Below are 25,473 nucleotides of genomic sequence, written 5' to 3'. Positions count from 1 at the left end.
TCTTTGTTTATCCCAGATGTTCTAATGCTAGATATTCTAATGCTAGAGTAGCTAGCGTATTTGGCAGATGTTCTGTTTCTCTTTGCTTTCTACCTCCGTCCATATTCACCTTTCAAGTTATTTTAATTAGCTCAAATGATTTTGATATGGAATTTCACTAACTAATTTTGAAACAAGCCTTTGAGATTTAAACATACACATGCTCTGAGTCAGAAGCTAAATTGATACTCTTTCCCAATAAAATACACTCCATAAATCTAGACTTTGCACGCAAATCCCAAATTTTAGGATAATAGAATCATAAATAATCGTAGCAATGCTTTAGGCGCGCGTTTAATCGATTGTCATAATTGTGTACACGTTCGCGTGACATGATTATAATTTCTCAAAATAAGTCAAAGTACGCGTTCGTGCGACTTTGGCCAACAATCTTAATATTAATAAAGCGAGACTAATTGTGTACACGTACGCGTGACATGATTTTAGCGCACCGAATAAAACGGATTCACACACATGTGATCCATTTCAAAGATAAATCCATAAGTGTCATATCTAAAAGTGGTAAAAGGTAAAATGCACATAGGTTCTAAAATACGTAATTAAACAATTTGATTAAGCCATGTATGATTTAAGCGACCGTGCTAAAATCACGGAATCCGGGAGTGCCTAACACATTCTCCCGGGTTAACAAAATTTCTTACCTGGTCTTCTAGTTTTCGCAGACTTTAAACAGAGTCAAAATTCCTCAATTTGGGATTTAAAATAAACCGGTGACTTGGGACACCATAAAATATCCCAAGTGGCGACTCTGATTAAATAAATAATCCCATTTCGATTAATGTCAGTTTAATTGGAAAAACTCCCCTATCCCCTCGAAAAAAGGAGGTGTGACAGCTCAAACGACTCTGCTGGGGAACGAATCCAGAATCTCTGGTTCAGAGTTCAAGAATTCAAGCTTGTTGTTGTGATTTTTACTTGGCTTTATCAATTGTTATTACTGTATTTGTGGGCCTAATGTGCTAATTGCCGCTCATTTACCGCTTTGATATTATTTGAATTGTATTAAATTGTCTTCTTACTCCTCCCTTCTGAGTCTTCTAAACATATGGTGCACAAGTACGCGTGGCCCACTTTTCTGTTAGAGGTCATACCAAATAAAACGAGGATGGATCAGCCACTAGGCCGGGTAGACTTTCGTGCTCCTGGTATGTCTCTCCCACCTCGGCTCAAGTTGTCCACTTGGGTAAGCCATGTCTAGAACACACCCCCAGATTTAAACCTAGAATAACATAGCCTTATGCCGAGTCCCTAGTAGGAATATTTGCTTGCATCACGTGCATTTGACTTAGGGGACTCAACACAGGGGTTGGGTCCGTCTAGGACAGGTATGCCCGAAATAAAGGCCATCCTGATGCATCTTACCTGCTATGTGTGCATTTATTTCGGCTTATTTGTTGACCGGTTAAGAAAATAAAAGAAAAAACAAGAATGAGGTAGCATAGAAAATTCACTCGGTTCTGAAAACTCCGGTATTTGAAAATGCCTCGAAACTCTGCCAAACATTTTGAAAAAAGAGAGAAAATGCATTTCAAAAATAAAAGTAAATCAATATCATGCTCTTCCAATTATGTCAAAATTGACCGAACTATGCGGGTCTGATTCTTACCGGATGTGAGATACGTAGGCAAACCTCATCGGTACCAACCCCAATTTTTTCAACCAAATAAATAAAGTATGTCCATTGGTCAAAAAATAAAACCGACCCAGTTTCGGTTAAGTTCTGCGCCGTTTTTGCTGGAATAGCCTTAGAATACTTTTAAATTGTCGAAGGGCTAGTCTCGCCAAGAACGGACATGTCTTTCAATAAGACATCACTTTTCTCATAAATTACCTTACCCCGACCTCAAAACTTTATTTGAAAGTGGGAAGGGGCCATTATTGTAAAGATGACCATTTTGGCCAACGCTGCACAACTAGTCACCTTCACGTGATTTCCCTTTGAAAAAAAAAAATTTGAAAACTTGTTTTTGCAAAAAAGTCCGCTGGTCTATCTTCCGAGCTAGAGTCAACCCTAACCCTAACCATTCACAGGTACAAAATGAACACTGTCCTGAACCCGCCGTTAAATATTGTAGAGCAAGCTCCACTGCAGCTTCAAATGTGGTGGTATGACTTGGGGTAAAGATGGTCAAGACTGGGTAGTAGAACATTTGGGTGCTCTCACGGATATTATGAAGGTCAATCCCCTAAATGATCTGATCAAGGCTTTAGTGCCCTTCTGGGATCCCGTTCACAATGTCTTCCGCTTCTCGGACTTTGAGCTCACTCCCACCCTGGAGGAAATAGCAGGATATACTGGTTTCGGCCGGGATTTGAGGAAACAACAACTTATATTCCCAAGGCCTCCCTCTGTGCGCCGGTTCTTTGATATTTTAAACATCAGTAAACAAAAAAGGAAGAACAATGTAAATAATGGATGTTGCTCTTTCTACTTCCTGTACTCCAGGTATGGACATCCAAATGGGTTTGAAACGCATGAAAAGGGGTTGAACAACAAGCAAAGCAAAGATACTTGGAAAATCCATCGTCGCTTTGCTTTCATAGTGGCATTCCTGGGCATCATGGTCTTCCCAAATGAAAAAGGGACAATTGATATCTGTATGGCTAGAATTGCACAAGTCCTAACTGCCAAAGAAGACCACACACTTGCTTCACTTATATTGTCAGATATCTATCGTGCATTAACACGGTGTAAGTTTGGGGCGACGTTCTTTGAAGGTTGCAATATCCTTCTACAAATGTGGTTAATTGAATATCTTCGCCATCATACGAAATTTATAAGCTACGGCCCAAGCAAGAGCAACTTAATTGAGAGTTATGAGGAGAGGGTAAAAGATTACAACTCTCCAGAAGGGGTTGAAGCTTGGATTGCCCACTTGAGAACTTTAAAGGCGAATCAGATTGAGTGGACTTTAGGATGGCTCCCAGTGAGGGAAGTCATACACATGACAAACACAAAGAACTATTTGCTATTGATGGGCTTGAGAAGTATCCAACCATATGCGCCGCAAAGGGTTCTAAGACAATTGGGAAGATATCAAGTGGTGCCTGAGGATGAAGATTTGAGTGTCCAAGTTATTGAGCTACACCCCGAAGCCCCATCTTGTAAGAGGAGAAGTAGATCCGGGCTATGCCATATGGTTCGAAAGAAGAAACTGCATTAATGATGAACCAGAGCCCGAGCCTGAAAGGCCCGCCAAAAGGCCTCATATTCAGGCTTTTGATGACAAAGTCCGAGAGCATTTGGCCTGGGGAGAAAAGGAAAAGAAATATCACGCCACCATCCATGCCTTAGAGGAAAAGTTGAGGAACCTCGCATTTGAGAATGACTTACAGGCACAAGTAACCGAAGGTGAAAAGAGAAAATTGTCCCGAGAGAACGAGGCGCTCTGAGCCCAACTCCGAGACATGAGGATAGCCTCCGAAACGCCTGTAAGGAGCGAAAGAGATGAAAAACTCATCGGCAACCTAAGGATGAAGGTGCATGACTATGAGGCTGACTTGACAAAGTCCGAAAAAGACTTGTTAAATGCTCAAGAAAAGTTGGCCAAAGGTGCGGAAGAACAAGCTAGATTAGCCCACCAGTTGAAGCAGAAATATGACAAAGAAGTAGCAATTGTACAGAAAAAGCTGGTTGCCCTTAAGAATGAAATGTTCAAGCAAACAAAGGATTTCAAGGCAGAAAGAGAGCACTACTACGCATTGATTTATCAACTACAAGAAAGCATGCAGCAGTTACAAGACCAAAACAACACAGACACACAAGTGTTGGAGGCTCGGGCCTAGCAGATTGGATGTTTGCTTCAAGAAAAGGGTGTCATCAGAATAAGGATTAAAGAGATAGTTGATTATGTTGTAATAAAATGCCATGAATGTGAAGACATGACCAGGTCTATGTTTTTTCCTTCTGTGATGATATTCATTCGCCAGGTGATGGTTGACCTAGACCACCTTCAAGAAGATATTGCCCGTAGGCCCGTGCGGAGACCGGCTGATGTCTCGCAGGCTCCTAGAGTTCCAGTGGAGGCTCTCATGTACTTTTGACTTTCCAGTTTTTTGAGTTTGTACTTTACTGCTTTCTAGAGTTTTGTTCAAAGTTGTTTATTTTGAATCTATATGTTTTCTTTTGTAGCCGTTAGTACTTTTAAGTCCTTGTAATAGAAAACAAAAAAAAGATGATGTGACTTTATCAATGAAGTATTGAAAACCCAAAACTCATTTCATATTTATATCCTTGAACTACGTAATGATCTGATTCATGTGGCATCATGATACGTAGGCAATCCCCATAGGATTCTATCATAGTCTTAAAATAAAATAAAAGACGAGAAAAAAGAGAAAGAGAGAGAAAAATAAAAAAAGGAGGGAAGAAAGAAAAGAGGGGACAAACAAAAGGAAGAAAATATAATGAGAATTAAAAGACCGAAACACAGCAAAAGGAGAGAGGAAAAAATCAGGATTTGAAATTTGGGAAAAGAGCCGGGATGAAACACATAAGCCGTCGCAAAGCATTTAGAAATGTTTAACTGCTCAGGTGCATTGCATCCCCAATATGCGATTCCCTATCTGTTAAATGCTTCAAAACTGACCAAGTTATTGTGTGTGCATAAAAAGATAGGTTCTATTTAGGTGGTTAGTTTGTTGGCATCCTGGCAAGTCACCCCTATAACACCAGATCAAAGCGCAAGTCAGCCATGACTAGCAAAGAGTCGGACACGGGTGTTGTTGACCCGGTGAGGGAGATTGTAGAATCGGAGTCTGAATTGAAAGATGAGGTCCACAGGTTGAAGCATCAAATGGCAAAAATGTATCAAGCCTGGATTAGGGGGCATCCTCCACCTTTATTCCCCGATAACTACACAGAAAATCCCGCTTTCATCCTACCACTGGAACAAGCCCAGAATCCCACCATCGTTGATCTTTCCCCTCAACATGCACCGGGTTTTACCCCTTTCCACCACTATCCCGGCACCTCGTCTCAAACTTTCCATGCTCCACCAACCAAAAAAATTGCATACCCTGCTCCGACATTTTCCCCTGTTTTCATAGCCCATCCGTGAGCTACCCTCCATCGATCTTCTAGTGAACCTGCGTTTTAAAATCCAGATACCCAATATTATGCTCCAGAACCAACTTTCAAAATCATAGATCCCTATTCCTACACCCCTCACTTTGAACCTCCTGTTGAAACTGAGAAACCATCTCGGAACGTGGAGCAGGATGAGATATTCAGGAAAGTGAAGAGTTTAGAGCAATCTTTGAAGAACATGCAAGGGATAGGAAGCCAAGTAAGTGTGGCTTACAAGGATTTAAGTTTATTCCCTGATTTCCAACTGCCTGCTGGGTTCAAGATGCCCAAGTTTGACATGTATGATGGACATAGAGATCCCGTGGCCTATTTGAGAGGATTTTGCAGCAAGATGAGAAGTGCTGGTGGGAAAGACGAATTATTAATGGTGTATTTCAGTCAGAGTTTGAGTGGGGAGGCTTTGGAATGGTACACCCGCCAAGACGCTAGCAGGTGGTACACATGGGACGACTTGGCTCAGGTCTTTGCTCAGCACTTTCAGTACAATATAGACATTGTCCCAGATCGCCTATCTTTGACCAAGGTAGAGAAGAAGCCTTGTGAGAGCTTTAGGGAATATGGTTTCAGATGGAGAGAACAAGCTGCACTGGTCAATCCTTCAATGGAAGAAGATGAGATGGTCGAGTACTTTCTTCAATCCCTAGAGCCTACTTACTTTGGCCATTTGATCTCAGCCATAGGTAAGTCCTTCAACGATGTGGTAAAGATGGGAGGAATGGTGGAAGAGGGACTCAAGTCGAGCAAGATCATGAGCTACTCCGCCATAAAAGCAACCACACAGGCAATTCAAAGTGGCATCGGAAGCCTGTTAAGAAAAAATAAGAAAGATGATGTCGCTATGTTTATCTCTGGATCATGGCATGGCCCAAGGGGTTTGCCTCACCAGTACACCCGACCTCGACCCCAACCTCAAGCCTACACCCAAGATCCATATAATCTATCCCAATATTATTTCCCACCACAAGACCCTCAATATTCAGTCAGACCACCCCAATACCATGTTCACCACGTACAGTCATATGCACAACCCCCTCCTTACCCGCAATGGCGTGCTCCAACTCCACAAAATCCTTATCCACCCCCACAACCATATCGAAACCTTACTGGTCCAAGCTTTCTACCAAGGCCGGATTATAGGAAAGAGAAGCAGCAGTGGAAAGAAACCTTCACCCCTCTTGGAGAGTTGTATGCCAGTTTGTTTCAAAGGTTGAGGTAGTTGGACGTTTTGAGGCTGATTGAGCCAAAGATACCAAATCTACCTCCAAGGAACCTTGATTATTCCCTCAGATGCGCATATTGTTCTGATGCCCCAGGACACGACACAGAGAAGTGTTGGCATTTGAAGAGGGCGATCCAAGAGCTTATTGATACAAATCAAATTGTGGTCCAGATCCTGGAGGTGCCAAACATCAACCAAAATCCTTTGTCGGCCCATGCAGAGACACATATGATTGAGATAGTTCATAAGGATGGGGAGCCCAAGAATTATTCTAAGTTTGTCATGATGATCCGGGCTAGCAAAAGTAATCCAGTTAAAGCTCCAGATTCTGCAAAAGCAATGCCCTTGACAGTTGAAGGGGTGTCGGAGAATCTAAGCACGCTCAACGTGAAGCCATCTGTATTGGTTGTGAAAGGGCCTCCGATTGATGCTGAAGCGAACCAGGAAAAGCAAAAAGTAGTTTTGTCAGGGGTCCCGGGAAAGCCTATCATAATCGTGGAAGGGGCTCGTATTACCCCCGTTATTATTAAGCCAGTGACCCAATTACCAATGGTTGACACAAAGGTCGTCCCGTGGAATTACAAACAGGTGATAGTAACATATAAAGGGAAAGAAGTAGAGGAAGAAGTCAATGAAACCGGAGGACTGACTCGTTCTGGGAGATGTTTTAGCCCAGAGGAACTGAGGAAAGCCAAGCCATTCAAGGATGGCCACATCTCAGTAAAGAAGCCGGTCACCGAAGAAGAGGCTGAAGAGTTCCTGAAAAAGATGAAAATACAGGACTATTCCATTGTAGAGCAGTTAAGGAAAACACCAGCCCAGATCTCTCTTTTGTCTTTGCTGATACATTCAGATGAACACCACAAAGCCCTGATGAAGATTTTGAATGAGGCCCATGTTCCTGATAAGATTACGGTGAACCACTTGGAAATGATTGCTAACAAGATTTTCGAAGCAAATAGGATCACTTTCTCAGATGATGAACTTCCTATCGAGAGTACTGGTTGATAACGGTTCTAGTGCAAATATTTTCCCTCTGTCCACTTTACAAAAGTTAAATATCGACACTGAAAGGATGCACATGTACAATGTATGTGTTTGAGGTTTTGATGGAGGAGGGAAAGATTCTGTCGGTGATATAATGCTCGAATTGTCAATAGGGCTAGTTGAGTTCACTATGGAGTTCCAAGTGCTATATGTGGTTGTATCCTACAACTTGTTATTGGGCAGGCCATGGATACATGCTGCCAAGGCAATCCCGTCTTCTCTGCACCAAATGGTAAAGTTCGAATGAGACAGGCAGGAAATAGTTATGCACGGTGATGAGAACTTGTCTGCTTACAATGACACGACTGTTCCATTTATTGAAGTTGAAGATTATAAAGAGCCTTGGGTTTACCAAATGTTCGAAACAGTGTCTGTCGAGAAGATTCCTAAGGGAAAATGCATTCCAGGTCAGAAGCTACCCTCCGCGTCCGTTATGGTAGCAAATGAAATGTTGAAGAATGGTTTTATGTCGGGCAAAGGTCTGGGTTCATCTTTGCAGGGTATTGTGCCTCCTGTGTGTCCACGTGAATGTTTTGGTATATTTGGTTTGGGATTCACATTAACAGGGAAGGACGTGAAAAGGGCTAAAAGTTTGAAAAGGAAGGCATGGTCACTTCCTAAGCATGTTCCACACATCTCCAAGTCTTTTGTATCAGTGGTCCCAAAACCTGTGGTCAACTTTGATGAAGAGCTAATCAAGAGGTTCCAGAGTCCATTTGATGAGGTTAATACGGTACAAATCGGGGAAGGTTCCAGTAATGCCGATGTGCAGCTTGTTGGGCCAAATCTGAAGCTTAGTAATTGGAAAGCTACTCCTCTCCCCATCCGAAAGGAGTTTTGGTAGTTTGCTTTGTTTTCCTTTCTATCATCTGGGTTATTCCAGGGTTGTAATCTAGATTTTTAATTTTTTTTGCTTGTTTTGATGTACAAACCCTTCTATCCTTTATTTTCAATGAAATACAATTTCCCGTTTTCCATTATTCCTGATAGCGTTTCATTTTTTTCCCTCTTTACAGTTCTTTTTATGATGGTTTCAATGACGTGACATGCATGAGGAATTTTCAGCCAAATCTTAAAAGCCAATCTAATTCTGAAATAACAATCCAAGAAGTAGAGTGTGATGATGAAACAGAATATGATGAAAAAGCAGCATTTGAGGAAATCAATAGAGAACTAAAACACTTTGAAGAAAAGACCAAGCCTAATTTGAATGAAACTAAAGCAATCAATTTAGGAGATCAAGATAATGTCAGGGAAACCAAGATAAGTGTGCATCTCGAACCACAAATCAAGGAAGAAATAATCAAAGCACTGTTTGAATATAAAGATGTTTTTGCATGGTCGTATGACGACATGCCGGGTTTGAGCACTGATTTGGTAGTTCATAAATTGCCAACTGATCCGGCATTCCCTCCAGTCAAGCAAAAGTTAAGGAAGTTCAAGACTGACATGAGTGTGAAGATCAAAGAAGAAATCACAATGCAGCTTGACGCAAAGGTCATTTGGGTCACTCGATATCCCACTTGGTTAGCTAATGTTGTGCCAGTACCAAAGAAGGATGGTAAGACCAGGGTATGTGTTGATTATCGTGATCTCAACAAGTCAAGTCCAAAGGATAACTTTCCATTGCCGAACATCCACATTCTGATTGACAATTGTGCCAAGCATGAGATCGGGTCTTTTGTGGATTGCTATGTGGGATATCACCAGATCCTGATGGATGAAGAAGAAGAAGAAAAGATAGCATTCATCACGCCATGGGGGACATATTACTACCGGGTAATGCCATTCGATTTGAAGAATGCTGGGGCAACTTACATGAGGGCAATGAATACCATATTTCATGACATGATACACAAGGAAATTGAGGTTTATGTAGATGATGTGATCATAAAGTCAAAGAAGCAGTCCGACCATGTTGGGGATTTGAGAAAAATTTTCCAAAGGCTTCGCAGGTACAAGCTCAAGCTTAATCCGGCGAAATGTGCATTTGGTGTCCCGTCCGGGAAACTGTTGGGATTCATAGTCAGTCGATGCAATATTGAGTTGGACCCGTCAAAGATCAAGGCCATCCAACAATTACCACCTCCAAAGAATAAAACTGAGGTGATGAGCCTGCTCGGGAGGTTAAACTACATCAGCAGGTTTATTGCTGAACTCACAACGACTTGTGAGCCCATTTTTAGGTTGTTGAAGAGGAATGCTGCACGTAAGTGGACTGACGAGTGTTAGGAAGCATTTGATAAGATCAAGAGGTACCTGTCAAACCCACCTGTGTTGGTCCCGCCCGAGCCTGGGAGACCTTTGATTCTCTATCTGACAGTCCTGGATAATTCTTTTGGTTGTGTACTGGGTCAACACGACATCACAGGCAAGAAAGAGCAAGCCATTTATTATCTCAGCAAAAAGTTCACTCCTTATGAGGTGAAGTATACTCTTCTTGAAATGACGTGTTGCGCCCTGACTTGGGTAGCACAAAAGTTGAAGCATTATCTGTCGTCCTACACTACTTACCTCATTTCTCGCATGGATCCTCTAAAGTATATTTTTTAGAAGCCTATGCCCACAGGAAGAATTGCAAAGTGGCAGATTTTACTCACAGAATTTGACATCATCTATGTGACCCGGACCGCGATGAAAGCCCAAGCCTTGGCCGAACACTTGGCCGAGAATCCAGTGGATGAAGAGTATGAACCATTGAAGACTTATTTTCCTGATGAAGAGGTAATGTATGTTGACGAGGTTGACCTTGAGGAAAAGCCTGGTTGGAAACTCTTCTTTGATGGAGCTGCTAACATGAAAGGCGTCGGAATAGGGGTTGTACTCATTTGTGAAACAAGGCATCACTACCCCGTAACAACTCAACTTCGATTTTATTACACCAACAACATGGCTGAGTACGAGGCATGCCTTCTGGGTTTGAGACTAGCTATAGACATGGGAGTTTAGGAAATATTGGTTTTGGGTGATTCAGATTTGTTGGTTCACCAGATTCAGGGAGAATGGGAGACTCGGGATTTGAAGCTCATACCATATCGATAGTGTCTGCATGATCTTTGTCAACGATTCAGGTCAATAGAATTCAGGCATATTCCCAGGATTCATAATGAGATTATCGACGCCTTGGCTACTCTAGCGTCAATGTTACACCATCCGTATAAGACTTATGTCGACCCTCTGCATATCCAAGTCCGTGATCAGCACACTTATTGTAATGTGGTTGAAGAGGAAATTGATGGTGAACCTTGGTTCCATGATGTCAAAGAATACATCGAGTCGGGGATATATCCGGTACATGCCATAGGTGATCAAAAGAGAACCATTCGACATCTGGCTAGTGGATTTTACTTGAGCAGAGAAATCTTGTACAAGAGGACTCTAGATCTGGGACTACTAAGGTGCATAGATGCTAAACAATCTTCGACTATCATGGCCGAAGTGCATGCCGGATTTTGCGGGTCACATATGAGTGGTTATGTCTTGGCAAAGAATATTCTTCGAGCAGGTTATTATTGGCTCACCATGGAACGAGATTATATCAGCTTTGTTCGCAAATGTCATCAATGCCAGGTGCGCGGTGATTTGATTCATTCCCCGCCATCTGAGTTGCACACAATGTCTGCACCTTGGCCCTTTGTCGCTTGGGACATGGATGCCATTGGACCAATTGAGCTGGCAGCGTCAAATGGGCATAGGTTTATTCTAGTGGCCATTGATTATTTTACCAAGTGGGTCGAAGCTGTAACTTTCAAGTCCGTGACCAAGAAGGCGGTGGTAGATTTATTTCATTCAAATATCATCTACTAGTTTGGAATTCCCAAGGTAATCATCACAAACAATGCTGCTAACCTCAACAGTCATTTGATGAAAGAGGTATGTCAATAGTTCAAGATTATGCATCGAAACTCCACTCCGTATCATCCTAAGGCGAATGGAGCTGTTGAGGCTGCTAACAAGAACGTAAAGAAGTTACTTCGTAAGATGGTGCAAGGTTCCAAACAATGGCATGAAAAGTTACCTTTTGCTTTACTTGGTTATCGCACTACTGTTTGCACTTCAGTAGGTGCAACTCCTTATTTGCTGGTATATGAAACTGAGGCATTTATACCTACGGAAGTTGAGAATTCAATCCCTTCAAATCGTTGCTGAAGCTGAAATTGATGATGATGAATGGGTCAAAACTCGACTAGAGCAGTTGAGTTTGATTAATGAAAAAATATTGGCAGTAGTATGTCATGGTCAATTGTATCAGAAAAGAATAGCAAGAGCATACAACAAGAAGGTGCGTCCCCGGAAATTTGAAGTGGGCCAGCTGGTATTGAAACGCATCCTTCCACATCAGGCTGAAGCTAAAGGCAAGTTTGCCCCAAACTGGCAGGGGCCGTTCATTGTGACAAATGTGTTGCCCAATAGTGCTTTGTATTTAACAGACATAGAAGGTAAATGTGTGGATATGGCTATCAATTCTGATGCAGTCAAGAGATATTATGTATGATTTCTTTGCTTATCTTCAATCGCATTTTGTACTATGCATGTTCAAAATTGGAATGACGAAGGCATTTTATTCTGTTATCCCAAACACTTTTATCATTTGTTACCCTATTTTTTAGCCTTATTTATTTTCTTTCATGCCCCTCTTTTGGAATCAGAAGTAGAGCTGGAAATAGAAAAGAAAAAGAAAAGACAAAAAAAAGGAAAAGGAGAAAAGCAAAAGAAAGAAAAGAGAAAAAGAAAGATGAAAAAGAAAAAGAAAAGCAAAGTAATAAAAACAAAAAAACTTTTACTAGTTTTAACTACGTTCGACCTGATTCCTTTTAAGGATACGCAGGCAGCCTTACACGGTTCGGTCCCATCAAAATAAGAATACAAAATTCCCCAGATTTGAAGAAACCGGGGCAGAAGTTTTAGTTTTGTAAAAAGATCTGATTCCAAAAGTTGTAATTTTGAATCCCTTCATCTTAAATTATTTTGAGCCTGCATGCCACCCTTTCTTTCTAACCTTGTCCAAAACCTACACTACAGTCCAAAGAAAGACCTTCTGATCAACTTTGAGGATTCCAAGTCAAGTGAGATGGAGGTATGATTTACATCATGGGTAGAACTTTTGTTCATGGGCACAAGGAAAAGTGAATAAATGAGAGAGTCTTATTGGTGAAAATCCTCATGGGCACCATAAGGCGATGTTGAGTCGAGAGAAAATTCAAATGAGAGAGTCTTATTGGTAAAAACCCTTACGGGCACTGTAAGGCGACAGTGAGTTGAGAGAGGAGCAAATGAGAGAGGCTTGCTAGTGAAAACCCCTCGGGGCATTACAAGCCGAATAGGGTTCATGAATTTACAGAGAAATTGAATTATGAAAACCCCGATTTTGAAGTATGAAGACATGGCATGAACTGAAATGTGATTAATTGGATGGATTAGGCTGATCAATCTGAAATTCATGTCATGATCATTGGAGCCAATTGCTTCATTCAAATAAGTCTCTTTTCTACTTTGCTTCAAATAGTCATCTCTGTTTTTTCTTTTTTATTCCTAATTCTCAAAGTCACTTCGTTTCGTTTCTTTTGGGTCTATTTTTCTAAGTCTCTATCAAATTAGTCTTTGTTAAGCAAGCAAGATAGGACTTCAAACTCATTACCAACTTTTTATTTGCACCAAGAAAAATTCGGCCAGGCACATCACAAGTGACATGATTTAGAATGAGCAATGCGGTGGTAATTAAAGTTCAAGTGGTCAAGTGATTCGTGAATTTGTAGGAAATGCAAAGGTTCAACAGTTGTCAGAATGAAAGTGCCATACGACGAGTTGAGTGTAAGGGATTCAAGTCATTTAGAGGTTTTGTGGTCAAGGTCCGATCAAAAGGTCAAACAATTCTTTGTAGCCCGAAGCAGCTAATCAAAATGAAGCGGTGTAGTGGCAGAAGCAGACACTTTCAACAAGGATGCCACAAACTAACCGCCACATTTTCAAACTGACAAAATTTTCTTTGTTTTAAGGAGGGGTAAGAAATCTTGATTGCTTTGCCAGGAATCCCCCATGAGGAAAGCAAGTTCCATATAAGTTCAGTTTTAAGTTTTCAGACCCTCCTGGATAATGGGAGTTAATTTCAATTGTTCAGGACCCCCTGGATAATGGGATTTAATTTCAGGTTTTCAGGAACCTCCTGGATAATGGGATCTAGTTTTAAATTTTCAGGACTCTCCTGGATAATGGGATTCAACTAACAATCAATGAATGTTCCTGGTATAAACTGGGGCAGAAAAGTTTCTCTGTTATGTCTATGTTGTTGTGATAGCAGGCGCCCACCTGGAGAATGAGGGATTTTATTTCAAGTTTTAAGTCAACAGGCGCCCACCTGGAAAACGAGAGAATTCATTTCAAGTTTTAAGTCAGCAGGCACCCACCTGGAGAATGAGGGAATTCATTTCAAGTTTTAAGTCAACATCAGGCACCCACCTGGAAAACGAGGGAATTCATTTCAAGTATTAAGTAAGCAGGCGCCCACCTGGAGAATGAGGGAATTTGTTTTAGTTTTAAGTCAGCACAGGCGCCCACCTGGAAAATGAGGGAATTTATTTTAGTTTTAAGTCATCAGGAACCCACCTGAAGAATGAGGGAATTCATTTCAGTTTTAAGTCAGCGCAGGCGCCCACCTGGAGAATGAGAGAATTTATTTCAATTTTAAGTCAGCGCAGGCGCCCACCTGGAGAATGAGGGAATTTATTTCAGTTTTAAGACATCAGGCGCCCACCTGGAAAATGAGGGAATTCATTTCAAGTTTTAAAATAGCAGGCGCCCCACCTGGAAAATGAGGGAATCCATTTCAAGTTTTAAGTCAGCAGGCGCCAACCTGGAGAATGAGGGAATTCATTTCAAGTTTTAAGTCAACATCAGGAACCCACATAGAAAACGAGGGAATTCATTTCAAGTTTTAAGTCAGCAGGCGCCCACCTAGAGAATGAGGGAATTTATTTCAGTTTTAAGTCAACACAGGCGCCTACCTGGAAAATGAGGGAATTTATTTCAGTTTTAAGTCATCAGGAACCCACCTAGAGAATGAGGGAATTCATTTCAGTTTTAAGTCAGCGCAGGCGCCCACCTGGAGAATGAGGGAATTTATTTCAGTTTTAAGACATCAGGCGCCCACCTGGAAAACGAGGGAATTCATTTCAAGTTTTAAGTCAGCAAGCGCCCACCTGGAGAATGAGGGGATTTATTTCAAGTTTTAAGTCAGCATCAGGCACCCACTTGGAAAACGAGGGAATTCATTTCAATTTTAAGTCATCAGGAACCCACCTAGAGAATGAGGGAATTCATTTCAGTTTTAAGTCAGCGCAGGCGCCCACCTGGAGAATGAGGGAATTCATTTCAGTTTTAAGTCAGCGCAGACGCCCACGTGGAGAATGAGGGAATTTATTTCAGTTTTAATACATCAAGTGCCCACTTGGAAAATGAGGGAATTCATTTCAAGTTTAAGTCAACATCAGGCACCCACCTGAAAAATGAGGGAATTCATTTCAAGTTTTAAGTCAGCAGGCACGGGAGAATGAGGGAATTTGTTTCAAGTTTAAGTTAACATCAGGTGCCCACCTGGAGAATGAGGGAATGTATTTCAAGCTGTAAGTCAGTATCAGGTGCCCACCTGGAGAATGAGGGAATTTATTTCAAGTTCAAGTAAGAGGTAGCAATAATCCACTCAAGAATGCAAGTCGATAGTTCGAGATGCACAACAGAACTGTAGAAGATTCAAGATCAAGTTTCTGAAGACTTATAGATAGGAATCTTGTAACTCATAGCTAATAGATTGCTTAGTTTCTTTTCTTTTCATAGGGAGTTCAGCAAGCAGTAACAGCAGCAACAACAGTGAAATCACAGCTTCTCGGTAGTCCCAGCTATCAAAAATTTCCAGAACTACACTGACCTGATTCCTTTATAGCCAAGGATATGTAGGCAACCTCGGAAGCAAGGTTCGGTCAAACATTTTCAAAATGCTTCCCATGGAGTATCCAAACGGGGAAAAATTGCTCGTAATTGCTCACTTTATCTTTGCCCAAAAACTCTTCGTGTTTCCGAGCAAAGAGGGGCAACTGTGAGCATGTAATTTTTGCCCGACTGAAAATACTCCTATAAAACTCACAAAAAATAGATTTTCTAATTATTTTAATTTATATAGAATTTTTTAGGATTTAATTGCATGAGTTAATTGCATTACTAAACGAAAATCACAAAAAATATGGTCATTTTTACATATTTAGCTTTTAGTTTTAAAGTTAGTATTTTTCTTTCATTAGTTTCAAGTTAATTAATTATATTAATGTTAGAAGTAGATAATTAATTCAATTCTACAAATTAGATTGTTTTATAACTTAATTTAGGTTTTTTTAATCAATTTTATTATGATTTAAATATTCAAAAAAACAAAAAATGAAAGAAAGGCTTTGTTTGGTTCCGGTTTGGGCCAAAGCCATTTTTCAGTTTCTCCAAAATCCCCACCCATATTTCTTTAATTGCAAATATGAAATTCAAGAAAAACCCTAATCCGCCTCCCTCTACTTTTTCTTGGAATCCTTTTTTACTCGATTGACCAAAATTGGTGCTAATTGATTGTTTTTCATCCGAAAATAATAGATTGACACCTATTTTGGGTCACTTCGAAGTCGCCAGATTTCGGCCAAGTCACCACTGTCCGTCCATGCTTCGTCGCCATAATTGCTCGTTGATTCGCCTCAATTATTGACTCTCTTCAGGCCAAATTAGTACTTTTCTCTTCTCTTATTGTTTCTATTCCGTTTCTCTTCCGGCCAAGTCTGTCTTTAATCATTGATTCCTTGTATTCTATTCTGATCAGATCATACCTAAATCTGGTTAGATTAATTTTGTTCACATGTTTAATTAGGTACATAATCAGTTAATTATATTTTTAATTAGTTAAGTACTTAGAATAGTTTAAAAGTTGAATATTGTTGTTTGTGCTTTGATTTTTGAATTATCCCAAGCTTTTATGATAATTGTTTATAATTACTGAAATTCAGGATTCTAAAAGAAATGAAAAATGAGGAATTTGTTTTGTTTGATTGAAAACTCACTAAAATAGGAAATCAGTTTAAATGTGGGGGTAAGAATTGAGAGTTAAAAAAAAGTTAAAAGGGTCTGAAAATAAAAGAAGCTTCTAGAATAGGGACAGCTGCCCCAATTTGTTAAGAAAAATATGTTGAAATTGGATAAGAAAGGGACAGTTGTAACATAATCAGTTAGAAAAGATACCCTTTCTCCTTAATTTCAGGGAGGGCACATGGGAGTGGAGCTGATCCTATTTTTTCCTATAAAAAGGGAACTCCACTGACAGAAAGGGGGAGGTTAAAAAATTTTCTGCATCTTCACTCTCAAAAGGTATCAAAACTTAGACAGAAAAAGAGAAATTTAAAAGGCTGCTCCAACTTTACTGTTTCCGGGTGCATTTTCTAGGCTTAGAAGCTGCTAAATCTTAACACAATGGGTTGTTGATTACAGTTTAGCTGCTCTTGTTCAATCAAGCTCTATTTGCTCGCAAGTTTGGCCTTTATTTGGTCGTTCTTTCTTCTATTATTCTTGCTGATAGGTATGTAATCTACTTATCCTGTTGGATCATCAGTAAATACAGATTCAAAGATGTAATTTGTTCTTATTATCCCTGTGTTTAGATTTTGTGCATAAAAAATTGAGTGGTTTTTCTTGTGTGTTGTCAAATCCACCCATTGTTTGCTTTCTGTCTTGATAAATGGGCTTTATTTCAGCTGTGATTATATATTGGGCTGCTGTAAATCTAGTTAAGATAGGACTATTTGATTTCAAGTCGAAATAAGCTAGTACAAGTTTAATTTATGAATGAAACAAGCTTGATTGGTATATTAGCATCTGTAGTTTTCTTTTAAAAGCTAAATCCGAGTGTGAGTTATTTGCTTTCAGGGATCTAATTGAGTATGAATGTCGTTGTGAAGTCTGTAGTAGTTTAAGTAGTAATATGAGCATGATTTAAGTTAATAACATGAACTTACAAGCAATAGTATGCCTAACTTTTGGGTTTTTGAATTGCTGTAGTTCCTATTTGTTTGTTGTTGGTCTTATGAAATTGTTTGAGCCGAGCTTCATTCTTATACCTCCAAATCTACATTTACCAACTATTTACTATTTTTCATACTCTTAGGTATGTAAACGCTCAACATAATTTGTGATGTTTGGGGATTCAGATTCTCTTGCAACCTCCAGTTCTTTAAAACAACATATTGAAAGAAGTTGTTGGCATGCCTTTTCTCTGATTATCCCTTTGTGTGTTGAAATCATGGAAAGTAATAATCATTTGAATCTTAAACTGTTGTTTTGTTTGTTTCAATTGTGATAAGTTGGATGCAGATTTGCAAGTTTGCTCTGTAACTATCCTTATAAATGCAACACTGTTTTTGAGAATTACAAAGTGTCACATGGGTCGGAATTGAATGTCTTAGCAGAAAATAATGAGATGGGAAGCCAGGAGTTTATTTTTATATGAAGTCACAGCTGATAATTAGCTAGATACAAGGATCGCTAAGTTTATTTTGTTTATGACTAGAGCTATGTAAATTCATTATCCATTTTGTATAATTTCGATTGATAGCTAGTTCTACGTTTTTCAAAGAGTTTATATGGATGTTTCTGTCTTCTCTCTGAGGCCTGGGGCAGTAAACATGCCTTATACATTCTTCACATGAAAATAGCTGTTTGAAAAGGAACTATTTTTCTAATGCTCTTTCTATTCTTATCTGCTGTGGTTTCTTTGTTTATCCCAGATGTTCTAATGCTAGATATTCTAATGCTAGAGTAGCTATCGTATTTGAAAGAAATTATGTTTCTCTTTGCTTTCTACCTCCGTCCATATTCACCTTTCAAGTTATTTTAATTAGCTCAAATGATTTTGATATGGGATTTCACTAACTAATTTTGAAACAAGCCTTTGAGATTTAAACATACGCATCCTCTGAGTCAGAAGCTAAATTGATACTCTTTCCCAACAAAATACACTCCATAAATCTAGACTTTGCACGCAAATCCCAAATTTTAGGATAATAGAATCATAAATAATCGTAGCAATGCTTTAGGCGCGCGTTTAATCGACTGTCGTAATTGTGTACACGTTCGCGTGACATGATTATGATTTTCCAAAATAAATCAAAGTACGCGTTCACGCGACTTTGACCAACAATCTTAATATTAATAAAGCGAGACTAATTGTGTACACATACGCGTGACATAATTTTAGTGTACCGAATAAAATAGATTCACACACATGTGATCCGTTTCAAAGATAAATCCATAAGCGCCATATCTAAAAGTGGTAAAAGGTAAAATGCACATAGGTTCTAAAACACGTAATTAAACAATTTGATTAAGCCATGTATGATTAAAGTGACCGTGCTAAAATTACAGAATTCGGGAGTGCCTAACACCTTCTCCCGGGTTAACAGAATTCCTTACCCGGTTTTCTGATTTTCGCAGACTTTAAACAAAGTCAAAATTCCTCGATTTGGGATTTAAAATAAACCGGTGACTTGGGACACCATAAATTATCTCACGTGGCGACTCTGATTAAACAAAAAATCCCATTTCGATTAATGTCACTTTAATTGAAAAAACTCCCATATCCCCTCCAAAAAAAGGAGGTGTGACACTAACAGCAAAATCCTTCTTCGCGAACGCGAAGAACAACACCAGAACCAGCAACTAGCAACATCAAAATACCCAAACTTGGTCCGGAACCACCCCGAATCAAACCCGAGGCACCCGGGACCCCGTTCAATCGTACCAACCAGTCGCAATACATAACACGAACCTGCTCAAGGCCTCAAATCACATCAAACAACATCAAAGCCACGAATCATACCCCAATTCAAGCCTAATGAACTTTGAAATTTTAAATTCTATATCTTGTGCCAAAACACATCAAATCAATCTGGAACGACTTCAAATTTTGCACACAAGTCATAATTGACATAATGAAGCTATTCCAATTTCCAGAATCGGATGTTGGCCCCGATATCAAAAAGTCAACCCCCGGTCAAACTTCCCAAAAATTCATCTTTCGCCATTTCAAGCCAAATTCCTCTACAGACCTCCAAATAATTTTTCGGACACGCTCCTGAGTCCATAATTACTATACGGAGCTATTGACATCATCAAAATTCCATTCCAGAGTCGTCTTCACACAGTTCCGACTACGGTAAAAATCCTAAGACTTAAACTTCCGTTTTGGGGACCAAGTATCCCAAATCACTCAAAATCATCCGATAACTGAATTCAACCACGCACGCAAGTCAATACACATAATAAGAAGCTGCTTAGGGCCTTATGTCGCCAGACGGGGCTTAAACTCTTAAAAATGACAAGTCGGGTCGTTACAACAACCTATGTACACACCCCTACTATAAGATATCTTAAATTAGCGTAATTAATTTTCTAAAGCATGATTAACAAGATCTAGGGAAGGTTTCATTTTTTAAAGCATGATTAAATCAGTGTATTTTTCTAAATATTATACGATTGGTCTAATGATTTCTTCGTTCAAATTAAGCTTTATAGGCTAGATGTCATATATTTTTTTCTAGTGAGAATGAGAGAGTTTTGTGAGAAGAATTTTTTAAGTCGGGCAACGTGCGAAATTTATGACAAAAAGCAAAAAAAAAAAAAAAAAAATCATATTTATTTGAAACATAGGAAAGTAAACATCGTCATATCAGTAATTAACACCATGTGTCGATATCACCACGTCCTCCATAAAATATAAAATGCTGAAACTTTTCATGTCTCCAATGGGGTACATCCCTAACCTCATATAAATTAGGATCCTCAGCTCGTGCAGTCGTTGTATCTACATGTACCGTCTCATGACTGTTATCGTATAAAACATTAAGTCTCCTACAATAAGCATCATACCTAGGATCTGCAATAGGAAAACAACTAGAACCCATCGGAGGTTTAGGCCCACCTGGTGGAATATATACGACTCCTCCAAACTCAACATGAGTAGCAAAGCTTGCCAAGTCAGTAAAAATTCTTTGAGGCCAAAAACCAACTTCGTCGTAGTTTTCACCAATCAAAAGCCACCAGATTCCATTGACTGGATCCTTTTTCATAGGAAAATATATGTATTACAATTTTGTACATTTCAATTTTAATCCTTGCAATTGTATTATTATAGCCAACTTCAAAAACTTCATAAATAATTATACATAAAAAAAATTATAAAACGTACCCGTTCGATGAACATTGTGATCTCCACTACGACTTTAGCTCCACGATGTGAAATCTCATCAAATACCATATCAACAGGTAACTCAGTATTTACGAGGACAAATCCAGAACATAGTGTATTGAAGCAATGCATATTACCAGCCTAGTAAACATAAATTATATATGGATCATATGTTTCCAATTGAGGTTAATAGCTAAGACGATTTAAAGTAGATAAGACGGTTTACCTGCGTATGTATATAAAGTCTAGTATTAGTATCTTTATATAGTGTTGGATCCACCTGAAATGTGAAATAGGATTATCATGATTATTAAATGGGAGCAACCAACTATTCATGAACAATCGGCTAAACTTACTCTCCAACCAACTTGTAAAACGTCTGATCCTTTGAAGATTTTCAGTCGACATGCACTGTGTTGACGACCTTCAACATGAGGATTATATATATTGGCCGTCATTCCAGCTCCGGCAAACTTATTATTTGGATTATTTGGAATTTGAGCTATTGCACGCTGAACATAGAAAAAAAGAATATTTTTGTTAACAAATGACTGGGTATATCAAATTTAGCCTATTTATATTCGCCTAAAATCCTAATTTAGTTATGTCACATTTTCACTCTAATTTATGACTTAACTACGATAAATTAGTATAATTTAGTGTAATTCCCGATCGCGCATAAATCTTTACCCAATATGACATTCTAAAAAGTCCCTTATTGTGTCGGACTTTAAATCTTGATGCATTTTTTTGTTATTAGAAAAGACAGCCGTTTTAAAAGCTGGTTCTTTGCTTGGTCATTGGATTATCATAAAGGAAAATACAAAATTGCAAAACTAAAAGATGATAAACATTCATATTTAAGTACCTTGTATCCCTGCGAGGATATGTAATTTCTTTTGGGCACGCTATTATTGTTAATCTGTGAAGAAACAATGTATGAGTTGCCGCAATGAGGAAACTAAGCATTATTTTTATTTTCTTTATGTACTTTTTCTTCTTATTATTATGATTTTATTAATGCTTATTAATTCTACAAATGAAGTCAATAGTTGTTTTTCTAAATGAATATTCAAGTTAAGCAATGACTAAGGATAACATTATCTTACATTAGTCAATTGAGCTTCAACGATAGTTTCTGGCGGCGGAATATGTCTGTGTCTAATAAGGTCATCTTTAGTAACTCTTCTAATAGGAACGGTTCCAAAAGGACAACCTTTTTTCTTTGACCATATGTTCGATAACTTATTAGCTGGTGAGATATCTGAATTATGCAGTGTCCTTGTTAAAACAGGTTTCATCTGTTCATCAAAACTTAAATGCGGCATGTTAACAATTCTAAATCATTATTAAAAAGTTGAAGGTAAAATAAAAGGAGGCGATACATGCCTTTGGATGGAAATTGTGATTCTTTAGCAACGGATGATCAAATGCAAGTTATTTGTAGAAATCCACACAATCATACGTATCTCCATATTTAGTCTGTCATCCAAAACATTATAAGATACGTAAACTTGATTACACTAATTGATGTTCAATATGTGACCTCTGAATACGTAAAAATTTTACCCAATAAAAAAAGTCCACGAGATGATAATCACTATTCCATCTTTGGATTAATTAATCAATGTTGAGTTTCAAAGGAAATTAATATGCATTTATCAAAGCCATTTTCATTCATTTTGTAATTTTCAAGATAAAATGAAGTTAGAAACTAGGCGGAAAGTATTACGACATACAAAAATCTTAATTTTCTAATACAATATCACTTTATAAGAAAAGAATATACGATAAAATCAATTTAAAACAATTTAGTGTTATTTCGAAATCTTCAGGTATAAAAGTTATTCAATTGAAGTGTATTTTATTTTTTCTTTTCTATGAAAGTAGTATTAGCACAATTATAAAATAATCACTCCAGAGACTTATGAATATGATTTTTTTCTCAGAATATATACCTTAATTGTTTTGATCGCTGGCTTGTTCAACAGTTTAAGTTGCTTCTCCAACTCTAAATCCTCTAGTTCGGATAGCTTTATTTCTCCATGAACTCCGTCATAGCTCAGAAGAAAATATAACACTAGTACAGTTTGTCGAACAATTTTTTGACGAATCGGCATAACCTGAATACATTAAATTATCTTTACAGATTTGAATGCTAAATATTTATATATATATATTTTTTTTTAAAACTACTTTAAAGACAAAATTATTAACACATTGAAGATACTAAACAGCTAACTTACTTGACTTAAAAGATGTATGAGAGTTTAATTTGAAGATTTTGAGCACCTATAATTTTTCCTACTATTGGGAAGATGTTATATAAAGGGGCAGAGGAAATGACTATTATACATATATATAATAAATAAGTGTAATTTATTAAAGCGTGATTAACATAATCCAGGGAAGATTTTCTGGTAATGAATGCTGATTGTTCTCTTCTATGTATAATCCAAAAAGATAATCAGATCATAGATTATCAGTAAAATTAGTAGAATCGACAGGTGTCAAAGTTTATTAAGCATTTAAGCTTGATTGTTCACCTCTAACTCTAAGTGATTTAAAAAGACAAATCTGACCATAGATTGTCAACTTGTTTTAAAAATTTGGGTAAATTCACTTTGCCCCTCAAACTTTGCCCAATGAACTGCATTTCCCTCCTAACTATTTTTGGGATCAATAATAATTTTTTAAGTTGAAATATTTGATAGAAAATCAAAACTGCTTGTAAGCATGTAATTTTTGACCCGCGCAACTTTTAAAAGCAGTATTTTTAAAATATTTACTTATTTTTATTTTAATAAGATTTCAGTCAACTTTTAATTTTAATTTTAAAACATAAGTTTAAAAACGCAAAAAATAGTTTTGTAATATTTCTTCTCTTATTATATATCTTTTTATTTTATCCTTTTTTATTTATTTAAGCTTATCAGTATTTTATAATGATAATATTTTAATTTTTATCATTACTTTAACATAGTTTTCTCTACCTTTTTATAACATTAAAAAAAATACCAAAAATATTTTTATTTTTATATATAGTTCACTTTAATAGTTTATTCTTATTAACTACGATTAATTAGTATATTTGGGTTGTATTTTTATTTTTACTTTTGTTCATCGAGAAAGAATTGAATTTGAGTCAATTGGGAGCTCATTTTGAAATTTTAGTGGCCCAGCAAGACAAATGTCCATTCTTTCCAACTCATTAGCCCACTCTTCACTAAAAATGCAAGATTTAATCTTAGTCATTTATTCCCCTCTAATTCAATGGCCAATACTTATTCCCCACCACCGTATAAAAACCAAATTAACGCCCAACATAGGAGGGAACTAATCTCAAAAGTGAGCAGCGACACCCCACAAGAATCGAGACCCATAAACCTCCATCTCTTAACCACCCCGCCACCGTTTCCATTCACAAATGGCATAATTTACACTGCCAGTCACTAAAAGTTGCCATCGCTAAGAAATTTATACTCATGTTTTCTGAAAATTAAGAGTCTAACGTTAAACTTGCTTAGCAATAACAATGATATTGGTGCCTGCAAAAGGGAAAAGGAAAGTTACATACTTCTACTCTTTACGTAATGTTCCCCTTGGTTTATTGGAATATTACATAATCAACATAGAGGTCCACCAGACAATCACCATGAGCGACCATTAACGTTCTCTGGTTCAGGTAGTGTCCGAGTTCGTCGGCAGGGTTCAAATATCTCCGGCGAAGTTCGAGGTATGTTTGAGGTTCCCCGTCAAAGCTCCGGTTGAGGCACCCGTTCGAGGTCCCCGTTCGATTTTCCGGTCTAGGCCCTGTTCTTCAGTCTTCAGTGGAGATCTTGTTTGACGTTTTGTCGCGCCACATCTCCAAACTGTCAAACAATTAAATTTCAGATTCATTCGAGGTCTATTTCTCTCTTTATTCTACTGTTTTATGCCTAATATCATATCTTGCTTTTATTATTTCTCTGCCGTTGCTCTGTTCTGTTGAATGACTTCGTGCTTCATTGTTCTGTTTTCAGTATGTCTTAATATTTATTTCCTCAACTTGTCTGTTGTTTAATTTAATGGGTTGGAATGAATTCAATGGCATAAATTCACCGTTGCAATTCTTCATTGAAATATAGATTCTTAGGCTTCAAGGTTAACATTCTGCCAGCATAAGAACTAAATTAACTAATTGATTAGATTGATTGGCGGCTTGGATATTGCAACAAGTGTTAGACCATGGGGTTGGGAATCAGAACGAAAAAGACATTGAGCATGTCATGACTTGTTCTATTTAATTTTCTTTCATTTATATTACCATATCACCTGCTAGCAGCATGTATTAGGCCGATCATACTTGGGTAGGTAATATTAGGACGTTTTAGTAATTATTGAGGTAAGAGGTTGTTCCTTTAGTTAAATATGTTCGGGGAATGCCCCGAAGGATTTGTAGATATTTTATTCCGGGAATGCCCCGTAGTATTCTGTAATTGGAGGCCAAAAGGAGAACTTGTAGTATTTTATTTTTATTTTTATTTCCTTTTATTAAGTGGGGACGACCTCGATCCTCTTTTGTATTTATTTTTCTTTTTCATGTTTTTACCTCAATTTGAATATTTTAAAAGCCAACTAGATCCAATACGCAACCGTACTAGTTACGGAACTCGGGTAATGCCTAACACCTTCTCCCCGAGTCAAATGAACCCCCTTATCTAAAATCTCCTGTGCAAATTAGTTTAGAGTCAAATATGTTTTTAAGGGAAAATTAATTTTAAATGATGATTTGGCACACCGAAACTAAATGTCAGG

At 38.1% G+C, this 25,473-nt stretch overlaps 2 protein-coding genes and 1 long non-coding RNA gene across 3 annotated transcripts; 2 read left to right on the top strand and 1 right to left on the bottom strand.

The window, feature by feature from the left end:
* Positions 1 to 4,754: 4,754 nt before the first annotated feature.
* Positions 4,755 to 11,910, top strand: LOC117278000 (uncharacterized). The gene is made up of 10 exons (XM_070184178.1): positions 4,755 to 5,001; positions 5,167 to 6,342; positions 6,463 to 7,168; positions 7,668 to 8,117; positions 8,432 to 8,682; positions 8,797 to 8,987; positions 9,126 to 9,624; positions 9,985 to 10,255; positions 10,487 to 11,156; positions 11,479 to 11,910. Exons 1-10 carry the CDS (start codon positions 4,755 to 4,757, stop codon positions 11,908 to 11,910), a joined length of 4,893 nt encoding a protein of 1,630 aa, XP_070040279.1.
* A 4,688-nt stretch (positions 11,911 to 16,598) lies between these two features.
* On the top strand, positions 16,599 to 18,156 carry LOC138896732 (uncharacterized). Its single transcript, XR_011410132.1, has 2 exons — positions 16,599 to 17,013; positions 17,795 to 18,156. It is a non-coding gene; the product is annotated as an uncharacterized lncRNA (long non-coding RNA).
* Positions 18,157 to 21,008: 2,852 nt separating this feature from the next.
* LOC104101392 (uncharacterized) lies at positions 21,009 to 22,004 on the bottom strand. The gene is made up of 2 exons (XM_033657431.2): positions 21,786 to 22,004; positions 21,009 to 21,188 (listed from the first exon to the last, which is right to left on the bottom strand). The coding sequence occupies exons 1-2, from the start codon at positions 22,002 to 22,004 to the stop codon at positions 21,009 to 21,011; spliced, it is 399 nt and encodes a 132-aa protein (XP_033513322.2).
* Between the last annotated feature and the right edge of the window lie 3,469 nt (positions 22,005 to 25,473).

Source organism: Nicotiana tomentosiformis, chromosome 8 (genome assembly GCF_000390325.3).
Source record: "Nicotiana tomentosiformis chromosome 8, ASM39032v3, whole genome shotgun sequence".
Classification (NCBI taxonomy): domain Eukaryota; kingdom Viridiplantae; phylum Streptophyta; class Magnoliopsida; order Solanales; family Solanaceae; genus Nicotiana; species Nicotiana tomentosiformis.
This window is presented reverse-complemented; position numbering and strand designations above follow the sequence as displayed.